The sequence below is a fragment of the Pinus tabuliformis genome, chromosome 5_1, assembly GCF_031772625.1.
Source record: "Pinus tabuliformis cultivar Carrire ecotype Pingquan chromosome 5_1, CPIR1, whole genome shotgun sequence".
NCBI lineage: Eukaryota > Viridiplantae > Streptophyta > Pinopsida > Pinales > Pinaceae > Pinus > Pinus tabuliformis.
In genome coordinates this window covers 306092385-306114204 of record NC_142305.1, presented here as the reverse complement: position 1 = coordinate 306114204, position 21820 = coordinate 306092385, and the positions used below count along the sequence as shown (strand labels likewise).

At 37.0% G+C, this 21820-nt stretch overlaps 1 protein-coding gene across 1 annotated transcript in view; it reads left to right on the top strand.

Annotated features, from left to right (window-relative positions):
• Positions 1-21820, top strand: part of LOC149164587 (uncharacterized) — a 152840-nt gene that overhangs the window by 58717 nt on the left and 72303 nt on the right. Inside the window, exon 6 of the mRNA XM_089429533.1 lies at positions 3546-3615. Coding sequence (XP_089285659.1) covers positions 3546-3615 — 70 coding nt within the window. The remainder of the gene's footprint in view (positions 1-3545; positions 3616-21820) is intronic.

Genomic DNA, 21820 nt, shown 5'->3' with positions numbered 1-21820 from the left:
TAAGTTTTGAGTGGGGCAGCTTAATGATTAAGCCTATGGCCCTAGTATTGATATGCGATTCATGGTAATGTTAAATTCTTAAAGTAAAAGGATGAAAATGAAGATTAAGGAGAATGTCACTTTTCACTTTTACTTAAATTTTTAACATTACCATGAAATGACTCAGGATGTTTGAGACTGGTTTCGACCTCATTGCATTTCATATGGAGAAAGTAGAATTTTAGATTTCATTCAAAATCCAACAGACTTATCAGTTTTTCAGGATTTTAGGATTGCAATATGTCCATTGAATTTTGTCATGTATTAGGGTATGGAACTTGTATTTAATCAAGAGCACCAATCCCTCCATGTACCTTGATGTTAGTGACATTGGTTGTCGAACTCCTCTATCATGACCCTTCTAAAAATGCACGCGTCCCTCAAACAAAATCTTGACTCGACATGCTATGCTTTTTCTATCTTATGTTAATGCTTAGAGGGTGATATTAATGACAAAGATCCCTATACAGATACAGAGGTAATGACAAAGATACCTCTGGATATTAATGCTTAGAGGGTGATATTAATGGCCAAGATCGTGATTTTCCAACAAGACTACAAAATTAGACATTTCTCGTGGTTGCAAGAGGCCCAAGCATAAGCAATAGATAATAGATTTACTTGTATTTTCTAGTAGTTTTTATAACTATTGACTCTTTCATATTTATTATGATATTTTATTAAACAATATATGACAATTTAAGTTTAAAGTTGGCAATTATAACTCATTAGTAATGAATAATGAATGTGATGCTTCATGAGAGTTGAAAGTTGTTTCATTTCATTTTATAACATTTCATTTCATGTTATATATTATTTGTTGTCATGGTTACACTAGCTTACAAGTACAACTTTGGTGATCAATGATGATAATGTTATATATTGAATTTTGAAAGCTTGAAACTTTAAGATTGATGAATCTTGAGACTCAATATGTTGCATGTTACTAACTTGTGGACGTGGTTGATGAAGATTATGACTTCTAGATGATTGTTGTTATTTGGTTCAATCTATGTTTTTTTTAATGTTTTTTATATCTAATTCATCAGTTGTTGAGATATATGTATCAAAATATAAAAATATAAAAAGTATATATATTATATAAAAACGCTCCGGGATTCGCTCCCAAACTGGGAGCTTCTAAAAATGTCGCTCCCGCACTTGTTTTCGCTCTTGCTCCCCGCTTTCGCTCCTGCTCCCCGCTTTTGCTTCTGCTCCCTGCTATCGCTCCCGCTCCCAAGTAACACTGGACAAAAGAAGAAGCTTATGATGAATGTTTTCTAGTATGGGAAACAAAGAGATTCCCAAGGAATGGAAGTACCTCCTTCGCTAAGAGAAAGTGTTGAAATTTGATAGCATCGGGACGTACTCTGACATGCCCTTGGTGCTAGGTATGTGAAAGGAAAATACTCATAGAAGTGATTGTATGAGTGTATGAGCTAAGTGATGCGGCTTTGTACCCATTCCATGGTATTCTGATGATCCATGGTATTCAGATGACCCTTGGTATTCTGATAAACCATGGTATTGCATGCTTTGGAAAGGAGCCAATGGAAAGGCTTGAGAATTTTTTTGGAGAGGAGAATAATGGATGTTTCTTCTTGATTGGGGTTCTGATTTTCTGAGGAAACTGTAGATCTGCAAAGGAGCAGCAGGGTTCTGTTGATGGATTTGAGTAATTTTGTTCATGGGGCAAATCTGTTAGTGCAAAGGCTAAAGGACAAGCCATTGAAGGTAGAGGAAGCTAGCCGCTGGTTTGAGGGACAAAACCATAATCAAGGGAAGAAGGAACTGTGCCCTAACGAAGGCCAGTTGACTGATAAGGCGGCCGTGTAGGGGCCAAGCCCTAGAAAGAGGGCTGGCTGTGTCTTTTTGGTAGCTGGCAGGAGACCAGCAGCTTAGAGGAAGCAGACTGCAGCTAAAAGGTAATGGCCGAAGTCTGGTTAGGGCATGCGCAATTTTCCGCAGGCAGGGGAAAGGAGGGCTGGACCCAGTGGAAGGTCTAGACCTGTGGCTGGGAACAGGCTGCAGCAAGGAGCAGCAGGCTGAGGCCTGTACAAGGGCAGAGAAGACCTATTTTGGTCAAGCCACAGTAGAAGGAAGCAATCTGTGGCTGTGAAAGGTCTACAGGACCTGGCTGAAGGAAGATATTTGTGGGCTGTGAGCTGTTAAGGTTTACAGCTACCCACAACAAGGTAATAAGTGCAGACTGAGGGGCTTGTGTGAGGGCTGTAGGCTACATGAGGTAGTCACAGCAGAGCAGACCTGTAAAGAGGGATGATTGCAGGTGGACCGATTGTGTAAGGGGGGATGGGAAGCCCTAAGGTGTTACAGAAAGGTCGCTGTGTGGACAATCCATTAAAGGAGAAACTGGACTGAGTAAATTTGGGCAGTGAGGGCTTGAAGGATTTAGCCTCAGCCAAGGGGCTTTGGACAAAGTTTTGTCCCTTGTATTGGGATTTTTCAGGGAGTTGTAAAGGGCTGCTTTCCCTGGTAAGGGAACCCTAGGATTCTTATTGAAAGAAAAATAAGAAATTGGTTTCTGCAATTAAAATTGTGTGTTCTGTGTATGATCTAATTGCAGGTGTATTTTCTGCTGTGCAAGTTGTTTTTACAGTTGTGCATTTCAGTATGTTTATGTTTTCAGTTGTGTGTAACTGTCAAATTATAAACCAGCCCTGGGGTGTGGATTTCTAACAGGTCTGTCATCAAATTTATTTTGGATATTTGGCAATTACAAGGGCAAAGAGGTCCTTATTGGACCAGATTAGAATCCATGGGTCAAAGGATCTTAAAAGGAATGGATCTTTGTTTGACACCAGGTTTAGATGTATAACAATCAATGTTTTCATTAGTTATTGCTAATATTATAATGAATAAATGTTAAAACTTAAGAGACACTAATTTACTGAACTAATTAAACGACCTGAATAAAGTCATATAGCTACTCTTTGATCTATAAGTGGCTAGTTTCATTGATGTTTGTAATCATTTTTCACTAGGCTCTTTTGAATTCTTTTTATGTACACATTGATATCTACATGGGAGCTCTTCTCGTGCTTAGGAATTTATGTCTGAATATTAGTAACTCTATTTGTATCACTAGCTTTAGGAGACATTTCATAAAAACTTCTCTAATTAATTGTACAGATTATACAATCTTTACTGGAGAGATTATTAGGGTTGGCCATCAAATGTGTTGTGGTATTTTGTTACTGTCACATCATTGTCACTCATGAAAACTTACCAAATATATAAATTGGAACAAATATATCATGGGAACCAGAATGTAGGTATCAAATTTAACCATATATTTATTCTTTGATTAGTGGATTTCCATTTATTTGACCTTCATTAGACATATTTCATTTTGTTTTGCAATCTATCTTGGGTTAGAAACTTGAAGTTAGGTTTTTAGATAAATATTTCATTTTCCTTGGATTTTGAGAGTCTGTGCTAGTTTGTTTATATGTTGATATACCAACTCTTGGAATTTATGTTTGCAGCATTTTTGGGTGGCTGTTTCTATGGTGTTCTTCATTGCAGCTACAACGTTCACCCTTTTGAAGCTAAGTGGTATGCATATTTTCAACTGTTGCCTGAAATATACAGTTTGTCAGTAAGTCAATTGCTAAAATTTGGGTACTTTTATATTTATATTTTAAGAAATGCAATTATGAAGGGGTTCTTACGTGAAATTTGTCACAAAGTGTGTTTGGCATTTATCAATTAATAAAGATAAATTTCATTTGAAAGTCTGCCTGGTAACTGTCTGAGTGTTGTCTGGAAAACTCATTTTCTGAGTATGAGAATGGATTTTACAATAAGGAATGCTATTGAAGCTGAGGCGGTGGCGAACCCATTTTCTTTCATATCTATTGTGCCAACTAATCTGAGAAAAGGAAAGAACACAAAGAACTAATTTTGATCTCAGTTTTTTCAATGTAAAGTCTAATGTATTGAATCACAGAATTTTGTCGTGCATTGAATTCAGTGTGTAACTATATTATAGATTGTTTTTCTCTTAGGCATGGCTAGTTCTCTGAAGCGAACAAAGTTCCTTCTATAAATTAATTACTCCAGAAAACTTGGAATGTCAAGATATCCATTAAGGATATAAATATTATATTAAATAAGTGAATAAGAATGAGAATGATGATGAATTATAATGAGAACAAGAGGCTTGCTTATATACCACACAAGTGTCTCTTCATGAAGAGTCGTCTTATTAGACATGCCTCTTCATCCTAATTACTATTTAACTAATAATTAATTATGATTTTTATCATTTCCATTATATTTATATTATTTATATATTTTATTCGTTACATTGCCTTCTTCCTCAAAAAACTTTGTCCTCAAAGCTTGTTGATGACAAAAGGCTTGATCTCTTTTTCGGCTTCGAACGTCTTTCTGTCTTGGAACAGTCATCTTCGTCGATACAAGCCGATATGATTTTCTTAGTGACAAACAAAATTGTCTCACTGAGAAGGGATCAGACCAGTGTTGTTAAAAGCGCGATTAAATCGCGCTTTTTTCAAAAAAGCGCGCTTTTTTCCCTAAGCCGATTTAATCGCGCTTTTTATGGGAAAAAAGCGCCTAAAATTTTTTTTGCCGCTTTTTTTCGAAAAAAGCGCACTTTTTCGTAAAAAAGCTCGGGGGTCCATGGCAGCACGATTTATAATGAAAATTTGGATTTATTAATTATTATTTCATGATCTTTGTACAGGTTGGAGTCCCAACGACTTAATGACATGGTCTACGTCTACTACAATCTTCGATTGTGGGTGAGGCAACTTGAGAGGACACCTGATGTGGATGCCATCTCATTGGATGGGATTGACACCACTGCTGCATGGAGGGTTGAGGCCGAGAGGCCTCTCATGGATTCTACTGATGATTGGTTAGTGCAGGATGAGGGGGAGGAGGAGGAGGAGGAGGAGCAGGTGGAGGAGCAGGAGGAGCAGGAGGAGGAGGTGACACCGCCTACCCGGGCTACCACTAGGACCAGTAGAGGACGTGGTCTACCTCCTGTAGCTCATACTTCTAGTTCTTCAGCTTCTAGAGCACATCAGACTCCATTGCCATTTCCACCAGCACAGGCACCAACATCTACATCTAGAGGGAAAGAGAAAGCTGTGACATTTTCTTGCAAGAGGGGCAGAGGAAATCAATAGGATTAGACTTTCATTTTATTGTATATAAGTCTATGACATTATGACATGATAAGATACATTATCATATTTTTTGTTGATATTTTGAGGCTGAGCTGGGACTCAGGAGTCAGGACTCAGGACTTACTATTCAGGACATGATTCAATGTTATGTGTGATTTTAGCGCCAGAAATGATATTAAACATCTTATATATTAGTTTTCTTATCATATTTATGTGTCAATGTATTTATTTTATGTTGTAGATGGTTTAGATATTAAAAAAATTGAAAAAAAAATGAATATTTTTGTACCAAACGCTTTTTTCCCGCTTTTTTCCGCTTTTATCCCGCTTTTTCCGATTTTTTCCGCTTCATTCCCAGCGCCGATTTAATCATGCTCGCGCTTTTAACAACATTGGATCAGACCATCCAAGATTAATCTTATGTATAGTATTCTGATCACTGGAATTTTGTAACAGCTTGTCAACATAAAACGGAATTGATGTTACGTCATTATTCTCTGAAACATTAATTTGTTGTCTACAGTTTGAATGGTCCTGATACATAGCTTGGTTGATTTGTCTATTCTCATGATTTAGATGCCGAATAAAGTTTTTAGATTTTCTTCTGGCGAAGATGTTGTTGAATTGATTATGGAACATTCACTTGGGATGTCCATTGTCTGAACTGCAACATCTACGTGTGTCGTTTCTTCAACTGACTTGTCTTCTTGAGCTGTCATATTCATGGGATCGGTATTCGTTCACTTATTTTCAATTTGAACGGTTGCGACTAGAGATTCTGATACTTCTTCTTGAGTGATTTGTTCCAACTTATCTTTTAATGCTTTCTTATCCTCCTTAAGTTTCTTAGTTTGATTGAGTAGACTTTGATTATGGTTTCTCAAACGTAAAAGTTCTTTGGTTTTTGATTCATTAACCTTATTTTCAGTGTCTTGAATTTTAAGTTTTTCATCTTTTAGATATCTGATTTGTTCTAATAAATTTTTATCAAGGTTCTTTAAACGTAAATTTTCCTCTTCTTGTTCTGATAAATGCTGCTTGAGTTCTTTCTTTGAGACATTAGTCTTCTTCACTAGCGCAAGTAATTTTTTGACGTGGTCCTTGAGACGAGAAATTTCTTCGTCCTTTTCCATTATTTATTTGTAATGCATATCCACAAGTCCAGCATATTGTTGCTTAAGTATTGTGATTTCTTGTTTTACATCTCTTTGGAATTGTTTTTGTTCATTTCTTAGAGATTCCATTTTTTTCACTTCTTTTTTTTTTTTTTCAACAATTTATTTATTTCTAATTTTTTTTATGATATATTCTCTCTCCTTTTATTTATTTTTTATTTTTTTATTATATACTTTCTCTCTTTTTTTTTTTTTTTTCTCTTTTTATAAAATTTTTATATAATAATAATTTTTTTAATGTATATAATTATAAATTATATATATTATATAATTATAAATTATATATATTATATAATTTTAATTTATATATTATAAAATGATAATTATATAAAATTTATATATACTTTTTTGAGACTCGCTTTTCCTTTTATATGTAACTATATAAGGCTTATATAATATCCCTTTTTATAATTATAATATTATTTCTTTTTCTCAGAAAATTTGGATGAGACGTGACTCTTGGTACCGTCACAATCTTTAGATTTGAACGATTAAAATTATTTAGATTACACCTTTTTTCTCCAATGTTATCAAAATATCTTTTACTTTTAAAATACCATGGGCAATTACCATGGGTTGTTTCTAAAACCTCGGTTAATGTTCTCCATGTAAAATGTAAAACTTACCACTGGTTGGCAATTACCATTGGTTTCTAAAATACCATGGGCAATTACCATGGGCAATTACCATGGGTTGTTTCTAAAACCTCGGTTAATGTTCTCCACGTAAAAATGTAAAACTTACCACTGTTTCTAAAACCACGGGCAATTACCATTGGTTTCTAAAACCACGGGCTTCTCCACGTAAAAAGTCTTAAATATACTTGAAAAGGTTCCCGCTTATCTTTATTATGCACTTTTTATCAATAATGTAAAACCTTTATATATATATATATATATATATTTTTCACTTTTTTTTTGTTTGTTTAGAATATATTATTTCCTTTCCTTTTTTTTTAAATAGTAGCAAATGGCCAAAGACCTAAAAAATGGAGAATCTCCCAATATGTAGCGAAACGCGTCAATTATGACAGCAATGAGGTTGATGATAAGTTGATAGCCAAAGGCCTGGTGATCAGCCAATGTGGCTTTGATACCAAATGAAGCGAACAAAGTTCCTTCTATAAATTAATTACTCCAGAAAACTTGGAACGTCAAGATATCCATTAAGGATATAAATATTATATTAAATAAGTGAATAAGAATGAGAATGATGATGAATTACAATGAGAACAAGAGGCTTGCTTATATACCACGCAAGTGTCTCTTCATGAAGAGTCATGTCTTATTAGACATGCCTCTTCAACCTAATTACTACTTAACTAATAATTGATTATGGTTATTATCATTTACATTATATTTATATATTTTATTCGTTACATTCTCTCTTGCCTTGTTAATGTTATAACTTATATGGGACATGTTATTGCTCAGATTGTACATTAAAATGATGAAAGCTCCAAACCACATTGTACAATTTGAGTGGAGTATTGCTTATGCCCCGGTGAATCTTATGGAACCCCCTCTTGAACCCGAAGGAGAGCAGGCCTAAAGAGTCAAGGCAGGTCGCTGAAGTGAATGAATGGGAATTTTAAAGGAAGAAAGGAAAATAGTGGTGATGGAGGGATGTGAGGATTAGTGTCAATGTTTAGGGGTGATGGAGTCAAGGGAATGTTAGGACAAGAAGATATCAAGAAGAATGACCCTCCTTAGGTTGGTTTCCTGGAGTAATGGATAGGGGAGGGGAAACTATTATTTGTAGAGATGGGTAGCTTTTCGACTAATCAAGGTAAACTGCAAGGTCAAGAACCCACTAGAGAGGATTTTTCAATGGGATTTCCCTTAGCCTAAGGATTGACTATGGCATGAAATATGCCAAGCATTTACTAAGGGAACCCCCTCGGGGGTCTGCACCACAAAGGGGCTTGATGATTTCTTCACGCGAATAAAGGACAAGATCAAGTCTAGCTCCTTGATCTTTCCTTCCACATGACCGTTGTCTCTCAATATATCAGTCACACTAAGCCTTGTGATGATCTTGAATCTGTTAATTTTAGGGCTAAATTGTTCTTTGCTGTAGATAATTTTATTTTTAAACTTTTTCAACAATTTACACATTACATTCACCCCATAACATCATATCACCATTAGCAATTATGTAGAGAGAACAATATAAAAAATCCAACGGAATTGTAAGGAACAATAGATGAAAATCATACACAATAGAGACACAAGGATTTAGGTCAGAGACTAGGGAAAAACACCAATTGGAAAAACCAAACCAAATACTTCTTTTTAGATATTCAACAAATGTTCAGCTGAGATACAACGTACAATAGTAATGAGACACAAGTCTGTCATTCACACTGGGCCTTCAAGGGCCAACACTCAAAAGATGGCAGCAGGCATATTTGTCAAGGAGGCATTCACAAGGTCTCCACTAGACATCTTATGTCACTATCATAAGCATCACATATCCTTGCCTCAAATCATATTGCTGTCAAGTGTCACTGCCATCATCACTGTCATAAGCACAATGCCATATATCACTGTCATAAGGGATTCTGCCATACATTACTATTATGATTACTGTCGTACATTTCTGTCATGAGGACTATCATACATCACTTTGTCATATCATATATTGTTGTCATACACATCACTGTACATTGTCATATATCACGTTGTCATATAGAGACACAACCATACATCAGGGTGTTACTGTCATGCACCAAAGGGTCACTGCCATGTCAATGTCACTGCCATATCAAGTTCAAGGTCATACATCAAGGTTACTGCCATACCTCAAGGTCACTACTATATCATGGTCACTCTGTCATATATCATTATCATATCCATACTGTCATGAAGGCATTGTCATACATCATTTACAACTATCGCTACGAACGTATATTGTTGTCATAACCAAAGGTATCTCTATCATAAACATAGGTAATCACTGGCATATATCTTGCCCCTCATCACTGTAATAAGTACCAAACATTACTATCCCAAACAACATAGGAATCACTCCCCAAACATTTAGGAATCATTTAGAGAAAGCCACATATAATCATAGATAGATCACAGACATTACAAGATACATATGCAAGTTACACAAAGATGCAATTGTGAGCCACAAAGCCACAGAAATGCGAGCCACAACGATAAGATGCGAGTCACAGAAACAAGTATTTGAGCCATGGGAATAGATGCAAGGCACAGGGATAAGATGCGGGCTACAAAAATAAGTATGTGAGCCACAACAGAAATAAGTATGTGAGCTACAGAGAATGTGAGTCACAAAAATGCAAATGCGAGCCAAAGAGATATGCCTAGAATATCACAATCAATCCTCCTTGACTTCGGCCTGCAGGACGCAAGAAAAGATAACCCATCGTCCTCCTCCTCCACCACATATTAGCTCTTATTAGTCTTGGATGTCATAGAGAAAAAAATACCTCAGAAGTCCGAATTGGAATGTGTCAAATGGAGGAGGATTGACGCCTATTTATAGTTGATCGATCATATGAAGAGTTGTGCCTCTTGGGCAGGATGACTTGAGCATAGTAAAAATAATAATTTCCTTTAATCAAATTCAAATTTTCTTGCCCAAATAAATTTGTCACAACAAATAATAATGATGAGTGCCAAAATAATATCAAAATAATAATTTCCCTTTCCAATTTGAATTCTTCTTTGGGGGCAAGTTGGATTCTTCTTGGGGCGGTTGGGTTTCTCTTGGGGAAATTCATCCCATAGCTGCCCCAAATTTCAACAGAATCACCCACAAATTAACTTTTAAAAGTACTACAGACAGAACCAAGAAAAGAAAGCCTTCTAAGTCAAAACATGCATCACATAACAACCTGAAAAGCCAATGGCACTACGAAAGTTTTCATTAAGTCCGTTAAGAGAGAAATACTCCTGCAATCCAACCATGATTACAAATGAGAAAGTCCTTCCTTGATATGGTGGAGGTAAGGACTTCTTTTACATTAAAATAATATTATTGTCATGGAGGTTACACCTAATTTGGACTAGATCTTGTCTAAGTTCTAGAAACTAAACATTATTATGGAAATACAACAAAAAAAAATGGCCTTGCCACATCTACAATGAAAAGTCATAATCCCCTCAAAAGGTGGTTGATGATGAATAGTAGCAAGGGATGGCCCAGCTAATTGGTGGATGGTTTCTATTGCTAGCTTTAATGACCCCAGGGATCACTCCTTGAAGGTTTTGATCCCCTTGAAATAGACTTAACCCATTGAATTGGTTGGAGGCACATGGCCCACTTGTGTACAGAATGGCTTGCAAGAAAACATGGTACGACTGTCGTCTTGGCCCCACATATGCTAATGGCTAGCTGGGATGCTCGATCTTACACCCATACATGGGATTATAATATTTGCTGTAGTTGCCATCGAAGGGCCAAAATGTGGACTGCAAAAAAAAAGGCTATTGATTGCTGAGCCGCTGAAAACCTGGTCGGAGGTTTGAAACCCCCAACCTATTGGACTTCTTCTCATGGGAGATGGAAATACTTTTTCAGCTGCAATATGCCTTGGGCCCACATGGAGAGGACAGCTCCGATTTAATCTCCTTTAATCCACAACATAGGTCGATCCCCGCTGGTGTCTGTCAGCAACCATTTCAGAGGCAAATGAGACCTCAAAATGGTGAATTCAACAGCATCCAAATCAAGAGTACCATATTACAAGCCTCCATGCTTATAATCCATTCAGGGCAATGTGCTCCATAAATACTGCAATGGCCTCATGGCCCAAGATCATAGCTCCAAATAGCAGATCTAATTTTGGTAACCATGTTGTAAGCTTCCTGGTATGCCTGTCCGTTGACGATCTCATGCCGATATAGCACTAGATCCTCTGGGTGCTTTTTACACAGTAAGGCTGATTGGGTCCTCCAATCCCCAAACCCTTGACACACTTACCAGCACCAACGTATATTTGCAGCAAGGGCTTTCCTGCCCATGAAGTTTTTTTTTCTAGCTCTGATTTCTTTAAAAGATCCTGTAAAGCATTTTCTGTAATTGGCTGATGGGAGAGGCAACACGTATCTCTTTCCATGTTGAACAGTTGAGGATCTATATGGATGACCTTAATGTGCTCAAATCCTCTCAGGTTTTTTGTTTTAGCAGCAGCATTCAGCTCCTTGAGTATGAAACTTCTCAGTTTGGGTTCTGAACACTATTCATTGAAATCAACTTTCAGACCATTCTCTCTACCCCAAGATTCAGCCTCCTCTTGGTTTGATACAACTACAGCTACCAAAGATGACTCAAATCTGTTACCCATAAATCTGAATTGCATTACACAAGAGTATTGTCCATAGATATTCTCAAGAATTTTGACTGCAATATACTCTTTTCAGAGAGTTTGTGTATGTTCTTCATATCGACGAATTTTATTGAACCATTAGGCTGCAACTCGCCAATATTCCCTCTGAGAAACCAGCCATCTTTGAAAGCTTCTTTTGTAAGGTCATCTTTATGTATTCCCAGGAAACACTGTTTCACCCATGAGAGGTCTCTGTCAAGGCATCGTAACCCATTTCCGCACTGACTCAAGGCACACATCAGCTGATGGATATACAAGACCAACTGTACCTAACATTGATAAATCACTAAGTTACCAGGATTTGGATACGGATACGGATTCGGATGCAGATGCGGATCTGCTTGATTTTTGAAAAGCTAGGATTTGGATACGGCAAGGAAACGACAAGTATGATTAATATAAATGTATTTTTATAATAAAATTTTGATATTAATGTCCAAATTTATTGTGATCACTATCCATCAACAACAATAGAGTTTATATTATTATTATTATTATCCAATTTTAAAGTCACGGCCAAGCCAGACACCAAATTGGTGTATGAGATCCCTTTGTTTGTGGGACAATGGACCCACCTCCGTGTAGCGATTTGACTGCTAAGTCTACGAAGGCATACATACTCTACCCCTCTAGTTTTGAACCTCTGAACCCATAGGAGGAAACACATACTCTTAACCATCAGGCCCACTCAAGCTGAATTGTGTAGATGAATTTCATGAAAAAATATACAATACTTCATAATTAAAGTAACATTAATTATAAAAATTAAATTATAAACTATAATATATTACAAAACCATTTAAATGATAAATAATAATAATTTAATACACATATTACTTTATATGAATTAAATAATAAATATACAATATATAAAAGTTTAATATAAAATATAATCTACAAATTTTAAAACTTGTGCATAACAAATTTGATATATTTTAAATAATTTTAATTTATAATGTATATGGACAATAAAATAACAATTTTTTTATATTTTGAATAATTAATTTATAATATATATACACAAGAAAATTACTTTATAAAATTATAATAAAGTATAACATATTGAAAAAGTTTTAATTAAATTAATGTGAATAAAATATAGCATAGCTATAAAAGTATAATTAAATTAATATAAATAAAATATAACAGATTTATAATTTAATTATAATATTATATCATATCTAAAATATAAAGTTTAAACCCCATGTAATTATACGTGTTCTTTTATAACATTTCTAAATTGATGTCAATAACATATAACAGATTTATAAGGTTATAATTAAATTAATACGTGTTATTTTATAACATTTCTAAATTAATGTAACAGATTTATAAAATTATAATTAAATTAATGTAAATAAAATATAACATATTTATAATTAAATTAATATTATAACATATCCAAAATATAATGAGTTCAAATGTGCGAAACTGCATATGTCCCGCAGATAAATAGAAAACCAAGTAGCGGCGTCATACTACCAAGTCTGTAGATACCAAAACCACTGATATTAATACCAATCGCATCATTTTGGCCGTCTTATTCGCTGCACGTGCACGTACTGTCTGAGCTTCCAGCGAGCAGCTATCAGGGTTAGAGTGCAATACAGGGTCAGGGCATTACCAAGATATTTTCATTAGTTAAAAACTGTTACCAAGATATTTTCACTCGTTAAAAACTGATTTCTCCCGCATCCAAGTGAATCCGGATCCGAATCCGTTTCTGATCCGGGGATCCGCGAATCCACTTCCCAGGGTGGACGGATCCGGTAACATAGATCACCTGGTAATGCAACAGAACTCCATCCACAAGTTTCTGTCAATCCATATCCTTGTAAAACATGACAACAAGTAGTTACTCTTAAAAATTCCTCCACGGAACTACTTAGGGGAGCTGCTCCAGACAATATAAGTTGTACCCGACCTCCTAATCTTGCTTTTAATCTTTCTAAACAAAACTACACCTGCCTACAGGCCCAGGCAAAATTTTAGACGCTTCAGTTCCCAAAAGGTTTTGCCAAAGACACTCCTTTGCATATTCCATAGCAGCCAGCTTACTCCAACAGTTTTGCAAGATAATCTCTTCAATAACTCAGCAAATAGTTAATGATATTCATGTGCAACCATTTTATCAGAACCGGACCAGTAGACCCCCCTGGACCGGGAAATGGTCAGAACCAAACCGTAACTGGTAAAAAAACTTGACCAAAAAACCAGTCAACCAAAAACACAAAATATTCAAATTTAAAAGAAAACATATAGATTCATGTGCATCCATATGAATCGAAACCATTTATACACAAATAAGCAAAAGTTCTCATTTATATAGCATGTAAGTGTGCACATAACCAAAATAACACCGAGTGCAATCCATCTTTCAACTGAAAATACATCAACAAATAGGTCCTAGATGGCCTCTAGCATAAAAAAAATCATGCTACAACAAATACCCACATAGCATCAAAATCTTTGCCTATATTGGGATCTTCGTCATCAATATCACCCTCTAAGCATTAAAATAAAATAGAAAATGCTTAGCATGTAAATTCAAGATTTTGTTTTAATGATGGGTACATTTTTAGTAGGATCATGATAGAGTTCAACAAGCAACGCCACTAACAATAAGCTACATAGAGGGATTGGTGCTCTTGATTAAATGTTAGTTCCATACTTCCATACATGACAAAATTCAATGGAAACATTATTGCAATCTCCCCAATTTTGAAATCCTGAAAAACCATTAAGTCTGTTGGATTTTGAGTGGGATCTAAAATTCTACTTCCTCCATATGAAATCGAATGAGTTCAGAACCACTCTCAAACACCCGAGTCATTTGATGATAATGTTAAAAATTTAATAAAAGTCCTTTTACTTTAAGAAATTAACATTACCATGAATTGCATAGCAATAGTAGGGACATAGGCTTGAATATTAGGAATTTGGTCAAGTACTAGGCTTCCCCAGGCATAAGTCATTACTTAAGAAAGTTATTACGTTGAAAGGGTCCTTGATAACATTGTTCAATGATAAAAGGCTGGTTGGTACCGAACCGACCAAAAAGGGTCTGGTTCACCGGTTTAAACGAGTTTTGCCCTCCAACTGGTCGGACTGGCCAGTTCTAACCGGTTTGGTCTGGTTCTGATAACATTTGTGCAACATGCACTCTTAGGTAGTGCAAAAGACCTTGCTAGTAGACAGAGTGCTTTCAACTGAACATCCACTTGGTCTGTTAATGAGATGGTTCAGTTGAAGATTCACTATAATAGCAACGAAACTTGACAGATTTGTGAGTTGTTCATATCCAGCCTTGTACACCAATTGCCAGTGAAAAGTTTTGCTATAGGTACCCCTGCTAGGAGAAGCGGTGACATGACCTTTCAGAGATTATCATAAAATCCTTGTAAGACTAAAATCATAACTATGGTGTTATGTGTTAGCATCTTGACATGAAGTATAGTCCCTATTAGCTTTTTAGGTTTGTGTTTTTGTTCCTCTTTAGGCCAACGTGTAATTTTGGAAGTGTTAATAGCAATTAGGTATGTCTTATCCTTTGTTACAGTCTGTATGGGTGCGGATTGGTTCGGGGGGTTAATCAAGTGCATGTGCAAAACAAGATCCAAATTTAAGAATTGTGGGTGCAACTCTCTCTCTCCCTCTCTCTGTCTGTATATATATATATATATATATATATATATATATATATATATAGCCTCTCTAGGTGCTTGCTTGAGAGGAGTAAGTATTATTATGAAAAGCACATTAGTTAATTTAATTGATTAATATTTTCTATTGGGCTAAGTTTCTAAGGATGAATAATTTAATTATTTAAGTGTTTTAGATCTAATCTTTATCGTTGATCTAAGTGGGTTAGGAAATAATCCTAGCCATCTCTAACTTTGGTGATTGAGGGTTAAGGATTTAGCCCATGGTGAAATTATAAGATAAGCCTAAGGGAGAGTTGAAGACACATTACAATTGAGTAAGCAATTTTATCTCGGAGTAAGAGGCTCAAGTGACTGAAGAGAAAAGTGTGCAATAGGTTTTTCTGGAGAGAAAAATTATGGACGGTGAGAATCTGAGTGGGGAGGGGGGGTTGAGACTTGGAGAAAAGGGGGCCGAAAATCTGAGCTGGTCGAAACCATGAGAGGGGAGGCTGATTTCCAGCTGGTCCGGTGAGGAGAGGCAAGATTGAATTTACTAGGGAGGTCAGGCATTCCAAGGCACAACTTTACATCCCGAAGGAGGTTGAGACTTGTAGGTATAGGTCGAGAATTTGCTTGGGCTGAGTTATTCTTTAGGAAGACGATTTTTAGAGGTCGAAATTTTCTCTAGTTGGAAAAACTAGTGGGCCATTTCTAGGTTCAAATAGTTGTTATAATTTATGTGTAGTTTCCTTGTGGTTCAAGGCCCTATATTTTCCAAATTAGTAAAATTTAAGGGAGATTTGGGCAGAAAAATTCTATTGTTCTTATGGTGATTTTCCTATTTATTTCCATTGCATGATTTTTATTTTGTGAAGTTAAAATTACCAGTGCGTTTATTTAAAATAACTTCAGAATTATTTGAGCATAAATAATTTTTTGGCTATAAACTAATTGTTGAGTTAAAAATAAATCAGATATGGTATTTAAATTTTAACATGGTTTCAGAGCACTAGAAACTTTGCGGGGAAGATCAAGCAGTCACAATGGTTTATATCCACAAACTTTATTTTCTACTAGTACATTTTTTGAGGTTTCTATATATTTAATTTGGCGTTTGCAAGGATGGCCACAATAGGTTTGAGATACAAAGGTCGATTGTGGGGGGCATCCAACTATAGTCCTTGGAAGAAGAGGGTATCATTGATATTGATAGAGAACAAGATCTAGGAGTTTGCAAATAACACTCTTACTCCTATTGATGCTACACGATTCATTGTCTTTCAACTAAAGGATGTCATGACTAGTAGGGTTATTCTTGATGGATTGAAGGATCATGTGATCCCTCGTCTCTTCGTCAAAAATATGTCTAGGGAAATGTGGGAAGCTTTGCCCAAACTTTATCAGAGTAGTAATGCAAATAGAAAAATGATGTTGACGGAGAAGCTGAGAAACACTAAGATGCCCAAGTTAGATATTGTTGCTTCATATCTCACTAGGACCACACAGGTTCGAGATGAGTTGGTTACAGTTGGGGAGACAATGGTAGATGAGGAGATGATGAGGACTACCATGAATGCCTTTTCCAAGCCATGGGCATCCTTCATGAGAGGGATCATAGCACGTGAGAATCTACCCAACTGGGAGAGGTTATGAGATGACTTCATACTGGAGGAGACTCGAGAGGAGTCACTTCAGGGGGGCTAGTCTAAGGGGGGTGATGAGAACCTTGCCCTTGCTAGTTAGGCAAGGAAGGGTAAGGGGAACATGAACACATTAGGGAAAAGAACCTGCAGAGTTGGAGAAGAAGGACATGATCAAAGTTAAGTGCTTCACATGTCACAAATTTGGCCACTATGCAGGTCAATGTTTGAACAAGAAGGGAAAAGGGAAGACTTAGGTAGCCAGCATCAACAGACACACAAGTGAGTGAGTTTGCCACCAAGTTCGAGAGGGAATTCCCATTGGTGTCTTGTCTTTTTGGAACCATAGCCAAGGGTGCATGGTTTAGGGATAGTGGTACTTCACATCATATGACAGGATCATGTGATCTGTTCACCAGTATGTTAGAACCACTCAGAGCTACATGTGGAGCTTGGCAATATTGCCAGGTTTGCAGTCGAGGTGATTGGTAGCATCCAGTTAGAGTTATAGTTAGAGGAGACTATGGAGGTGACAAAAGTTTTATATGTACTGTTAGTTTTCCTTAAAACCCAGTAAATTGATCACAATTTTCTAAGTGTAAAACCCATAAATACAAATAACTACATTCTGGAACCTTAAATCGCAAATACACTGAGTTATCTAACTTAACATGCACAATGGAAAAGAATTCAGAAGACAAACACATTCACACATAGAACACGAGATATACCTTGAAGTGTAACTATACTTCTTTGAACAATAACTTTGATGTGGTGATAACATATGTCAATGTGCTTAGAGCGATCATGAAACACTAGATTTTCAAAGAGCTTAATGCAACTTTGATTGTCGCAGTGGATCATAGTGGGCTCCAACTCTTTCTTGAATAAACCAACGAGAAGCTTCCTCAACCAAATAGCTTCGCACCTTGCCAAACTAATAGCCATGTACTCGGCTTTAGTTGATCTCAATGCAATTGATCTCTTTTGTTAGCTAAACCATGAAATAATTGTTGATCCCACACTTTACCAGCGATTGATTAGGTTGTTGATGTATTTGGTTAAAATGTGGCCAAACAACAACAACCTAATCAATCGCTGGTAAAGTGTGGGATCTACTTGCTCTGATTTGGATGTATCCACCTTCCTTTAGTTTGTGACTAGAGGAGTGGTCACGGGCTTACAATATTGCATATGAAATCTCCTCAAAATTTGCAGGGCGTACTTTCCTTGTTCCAATGAGATCTCTCCATCACCTTGCCAAACCACCAGCCCAATGAAATAGTGCGTCAGCCCCGTATCCTTTATCTCAAACTCACCTCTACAAGATCTCTCTTGCACTCTTGGATGAGCTTATTTGTGCATGTCAAAATGAGATAGTCCACATATAGGATTAGAATAAGCGACTCACCTCCCACAACAATGTAGTAGAGGTTGGTGTTTGCTTCACTCTTGGTGAAGCCCAATCCCTGAATGTAACTGTTTATTCGAGCAAACCATGTGCGTGGAGTTTGTTTTTGCCCATACAAGGCTCTCTTGAGTCTACAATGTGAGTATCCCTACTGCATGTCTCAAATCCCTCCGACTGCTCAATACAAATCTCCTCCTTAATAACCCCATTGAGGAAGGTTGTCTTCAAATCCATTTGGTGGATCTTCCACCCCATTTGTTCTACAATAGCTGCAACAACTCTAACAGATATATATTTGGCAACTGGGGCAAAGGTCTCATCATGGTCAATCTTGTCTACTTGCAAGAATCCCGTTGCTACAAATCTGGCCTTATATTTTCGATACAGCCATTCGCTCCATGCTTGATCTTGTAGACCAAACGAGAGGCAGTGACAGATTTTTCCACTAACCCTAGCACCACTTCCTAGACATCATTCTTCATGATGGAGGCATACTACTCCACCATGGCATCTCTCCACACCTGCTGATTGGTTGCCTCCTGATAGTAGAAGGCTTGACATCCAACAACTCCGCAATAAGTGCCATATATCTAGTTTACCTCTGTGGTTATCTGGTTTGTCGAACTTATGTACTTGGAGCATCAAGTTGCTCCTGTGCTTCCTAGGTCAACTAATATTCCCATCTAGTTCTCCTTCTCCGGGTGCTGGGAGTTGATGCTTGGGTGGGCTCTACTCTCTCCTTCAATTGTTTGTCCCTCTCATCCTTATCTTCCCAAGCACAACTGTGGTTTGAGGTGTTGATTGAGCCTCCCACTTGGGAGCCTGTTGCTCCTCTTGCACAGTAGTTGACTCACATTCTAAGGACTTTCTCAAAGCCCTATCCTCCTCAAACGTCACAATATTCATCCTGTATGCCTTGGATGACTTGCAGTGGCCCACAAAGATGCCCTTCTCCATTGTGGGCTCCAACTTCTTCCTTTTCTCCTCTTTTATATGGTAGTACACAAGGCTACCAATATGCAAAATTGAGACACATTTGGTTCCTTCCCTGTAAACATCTCCTTTGGTGTAACTTGCCCCAACACTTTGTGTGGACTCTGGTTCTAAGATAACTGCAATATTGCATGCCTCAACCTAAAGATACTTGGGTAGCCCTTGGTCATGCAACATGGCTTTGGTCGCTCCAACTATGGCCCTGTTCTTGCACTCTGCGTCCTTGTTTTGCCAAGGATTATATGGTCTGGTGAGCTTTATCCTGATGCCCTCCTTGGCACACAACTCCCCAAATGCTTTTTAGGTGCACTCCCCACCATTATCAGACTTTAGCACCTTGATTTTTCTGCTAGTTTGGTTCTCAACGAAGGCCTTGAACTCTAGAAACTTCGAGAAGACCTCATCTTTCTTCTTCACGAAAAATATCCCGCTCTTCCTCAAGTGATCATTTATGAAGGTGACATAATACTTGTACCCACTAAGGGATATTGTAGATAGAAGACTACACACATCTAAATGAACAAAGTCCAAGATGCCCTGGGCCTTATTGTTAAAGCTAGGAAAAGATGACTTGGTACACTTGCTAACTGTGTAACCCTTACACACCTCATGCTCATCTATGTTGCACTGTGGCAACCTTGCTGCTATCTCCTTAAGAATCTTTAGTGCTCCATAGTGCAAATGTCCCATGTGCTTATGCCATAACTCCCCATGCTTGCTACTTGAATCACAACCTCCTCTACTAGTCGATGCTATTGGTGTCTCAAATTGTAATCTGTATTAGCTCTTCTGCCTGACCCCACTCTGCTTTGGTACCTTGAACTATAAGGGTTTATAGAAACCTTACCCTACAGGGCATACTTGCCTTGTCCCATGAAGACCTCTCCATCACCATGTCAAACCTCCAGGCCAAGGAAATAGTGCATCAACCCCATATTCCTTCATCTCAAACTCGTTTGCAAGATCTCTCTTGCACTCCTGAATGAGCTTATCTATGCCTACCAAAATCAGATCATCCAAATATAGGACGAGAATAAGCGGCTCACCTCCCACACCAATGTAGGAGAGGTTGAGGTCTGCTTCAGTCTTGGTGAAGCCCAATCCTTGAAGGTAATTTTCTATCTGAGCATCCCATGCTTATGGAGCTTGTTTTAGCCCATACAAAGCTCTTTTGAGTTTGCAAATGTGAGTATCCATGCTACATGTCTCAAATCCCTACGACTGCTCAATATAAATCTCCTTATCAACAACCCCTTTGAGGAAGACTGTCTTCACATCCATCTGTTGGATCTTCCACCCCATCTATGATGCAATAGCAACAACAGTCTTGACAGGCAAAGGTCTTGTCATAGTTTATCTCGTCTGCTTGCGAGAATACCTTTGCCATGAATCTTGCCTTATACTTATTGATACTCCCATTAGCTCCATGCTTGATCTTGTAGAGCTAGCGAGAGCTTACCACAAATTTTCCCTTTGCCTTAAGATGCATGAGGTAGTAGGTGAACATGGATATGAAAACTGAAAAATAAAAATTGAGGTAGAAGAGGGAGAAGGGCATCTTTGTGCCATCTATCACTGTGAAAGAATTGTTCTGAAGCTTGGTGATGTTTTTTGAATATTGGTTGAGGCTAAGGGAGCTTGATTGTATGACCTTAGGAGGATCTTTGGAGTGAGAAATGTTCTCCCCTTACATACTAGGCGAGGGGAAGAATCTCATGATGGAAGCATGGTTGTTAAAATTGCCATGAGGGGAAATACTTTCTATTGAGTGGTTTTGGATTTGAAATCTCATAGAGGTGACAATTTTGCTAGACATGTGAGAGGAAATCTAATGTCTAATAGATATACCACCATTCAACTAAAGGGCAAGGGAGTTTGTGTTAAAATTTGGCGGCTCAGGGATGAATTTCTCCTAGAAGAAATCATATCTTTTAGTTTTGTTTGAACCACCTATAATACAATTTCATTTGTAACAATTCTAATATGACTTTCCAAAAATTGTAAGTCACATCTCAATTTGAAAGTGACTTTCCAAAACAGAAAGTAATGTCTAAATGATCAAGGATGATCTCGACATATGGAATTCACTTTAAAATAAAATCAATCATGATTATCTAAGTCGTGAATTAATATTTTATCCTTGCTAGTATTATTATTATTATGATACTGTTATTTATAAAATGGTATAAAGTCATTCACCTTTCATGCATTAATAAAAACAAATTCTTTGTTGTCTCATGGAATAAGTCAATTAAATTGAGAATCTCTTACTTGGAAAATTGAATCTCTCTCTTGGAATAAAATAGTAACTCCACACTTAAGAGAATGTTCCTCTACCACAATAATTCGATGTATGGGAAAAGTGTAACTCTTCATTAA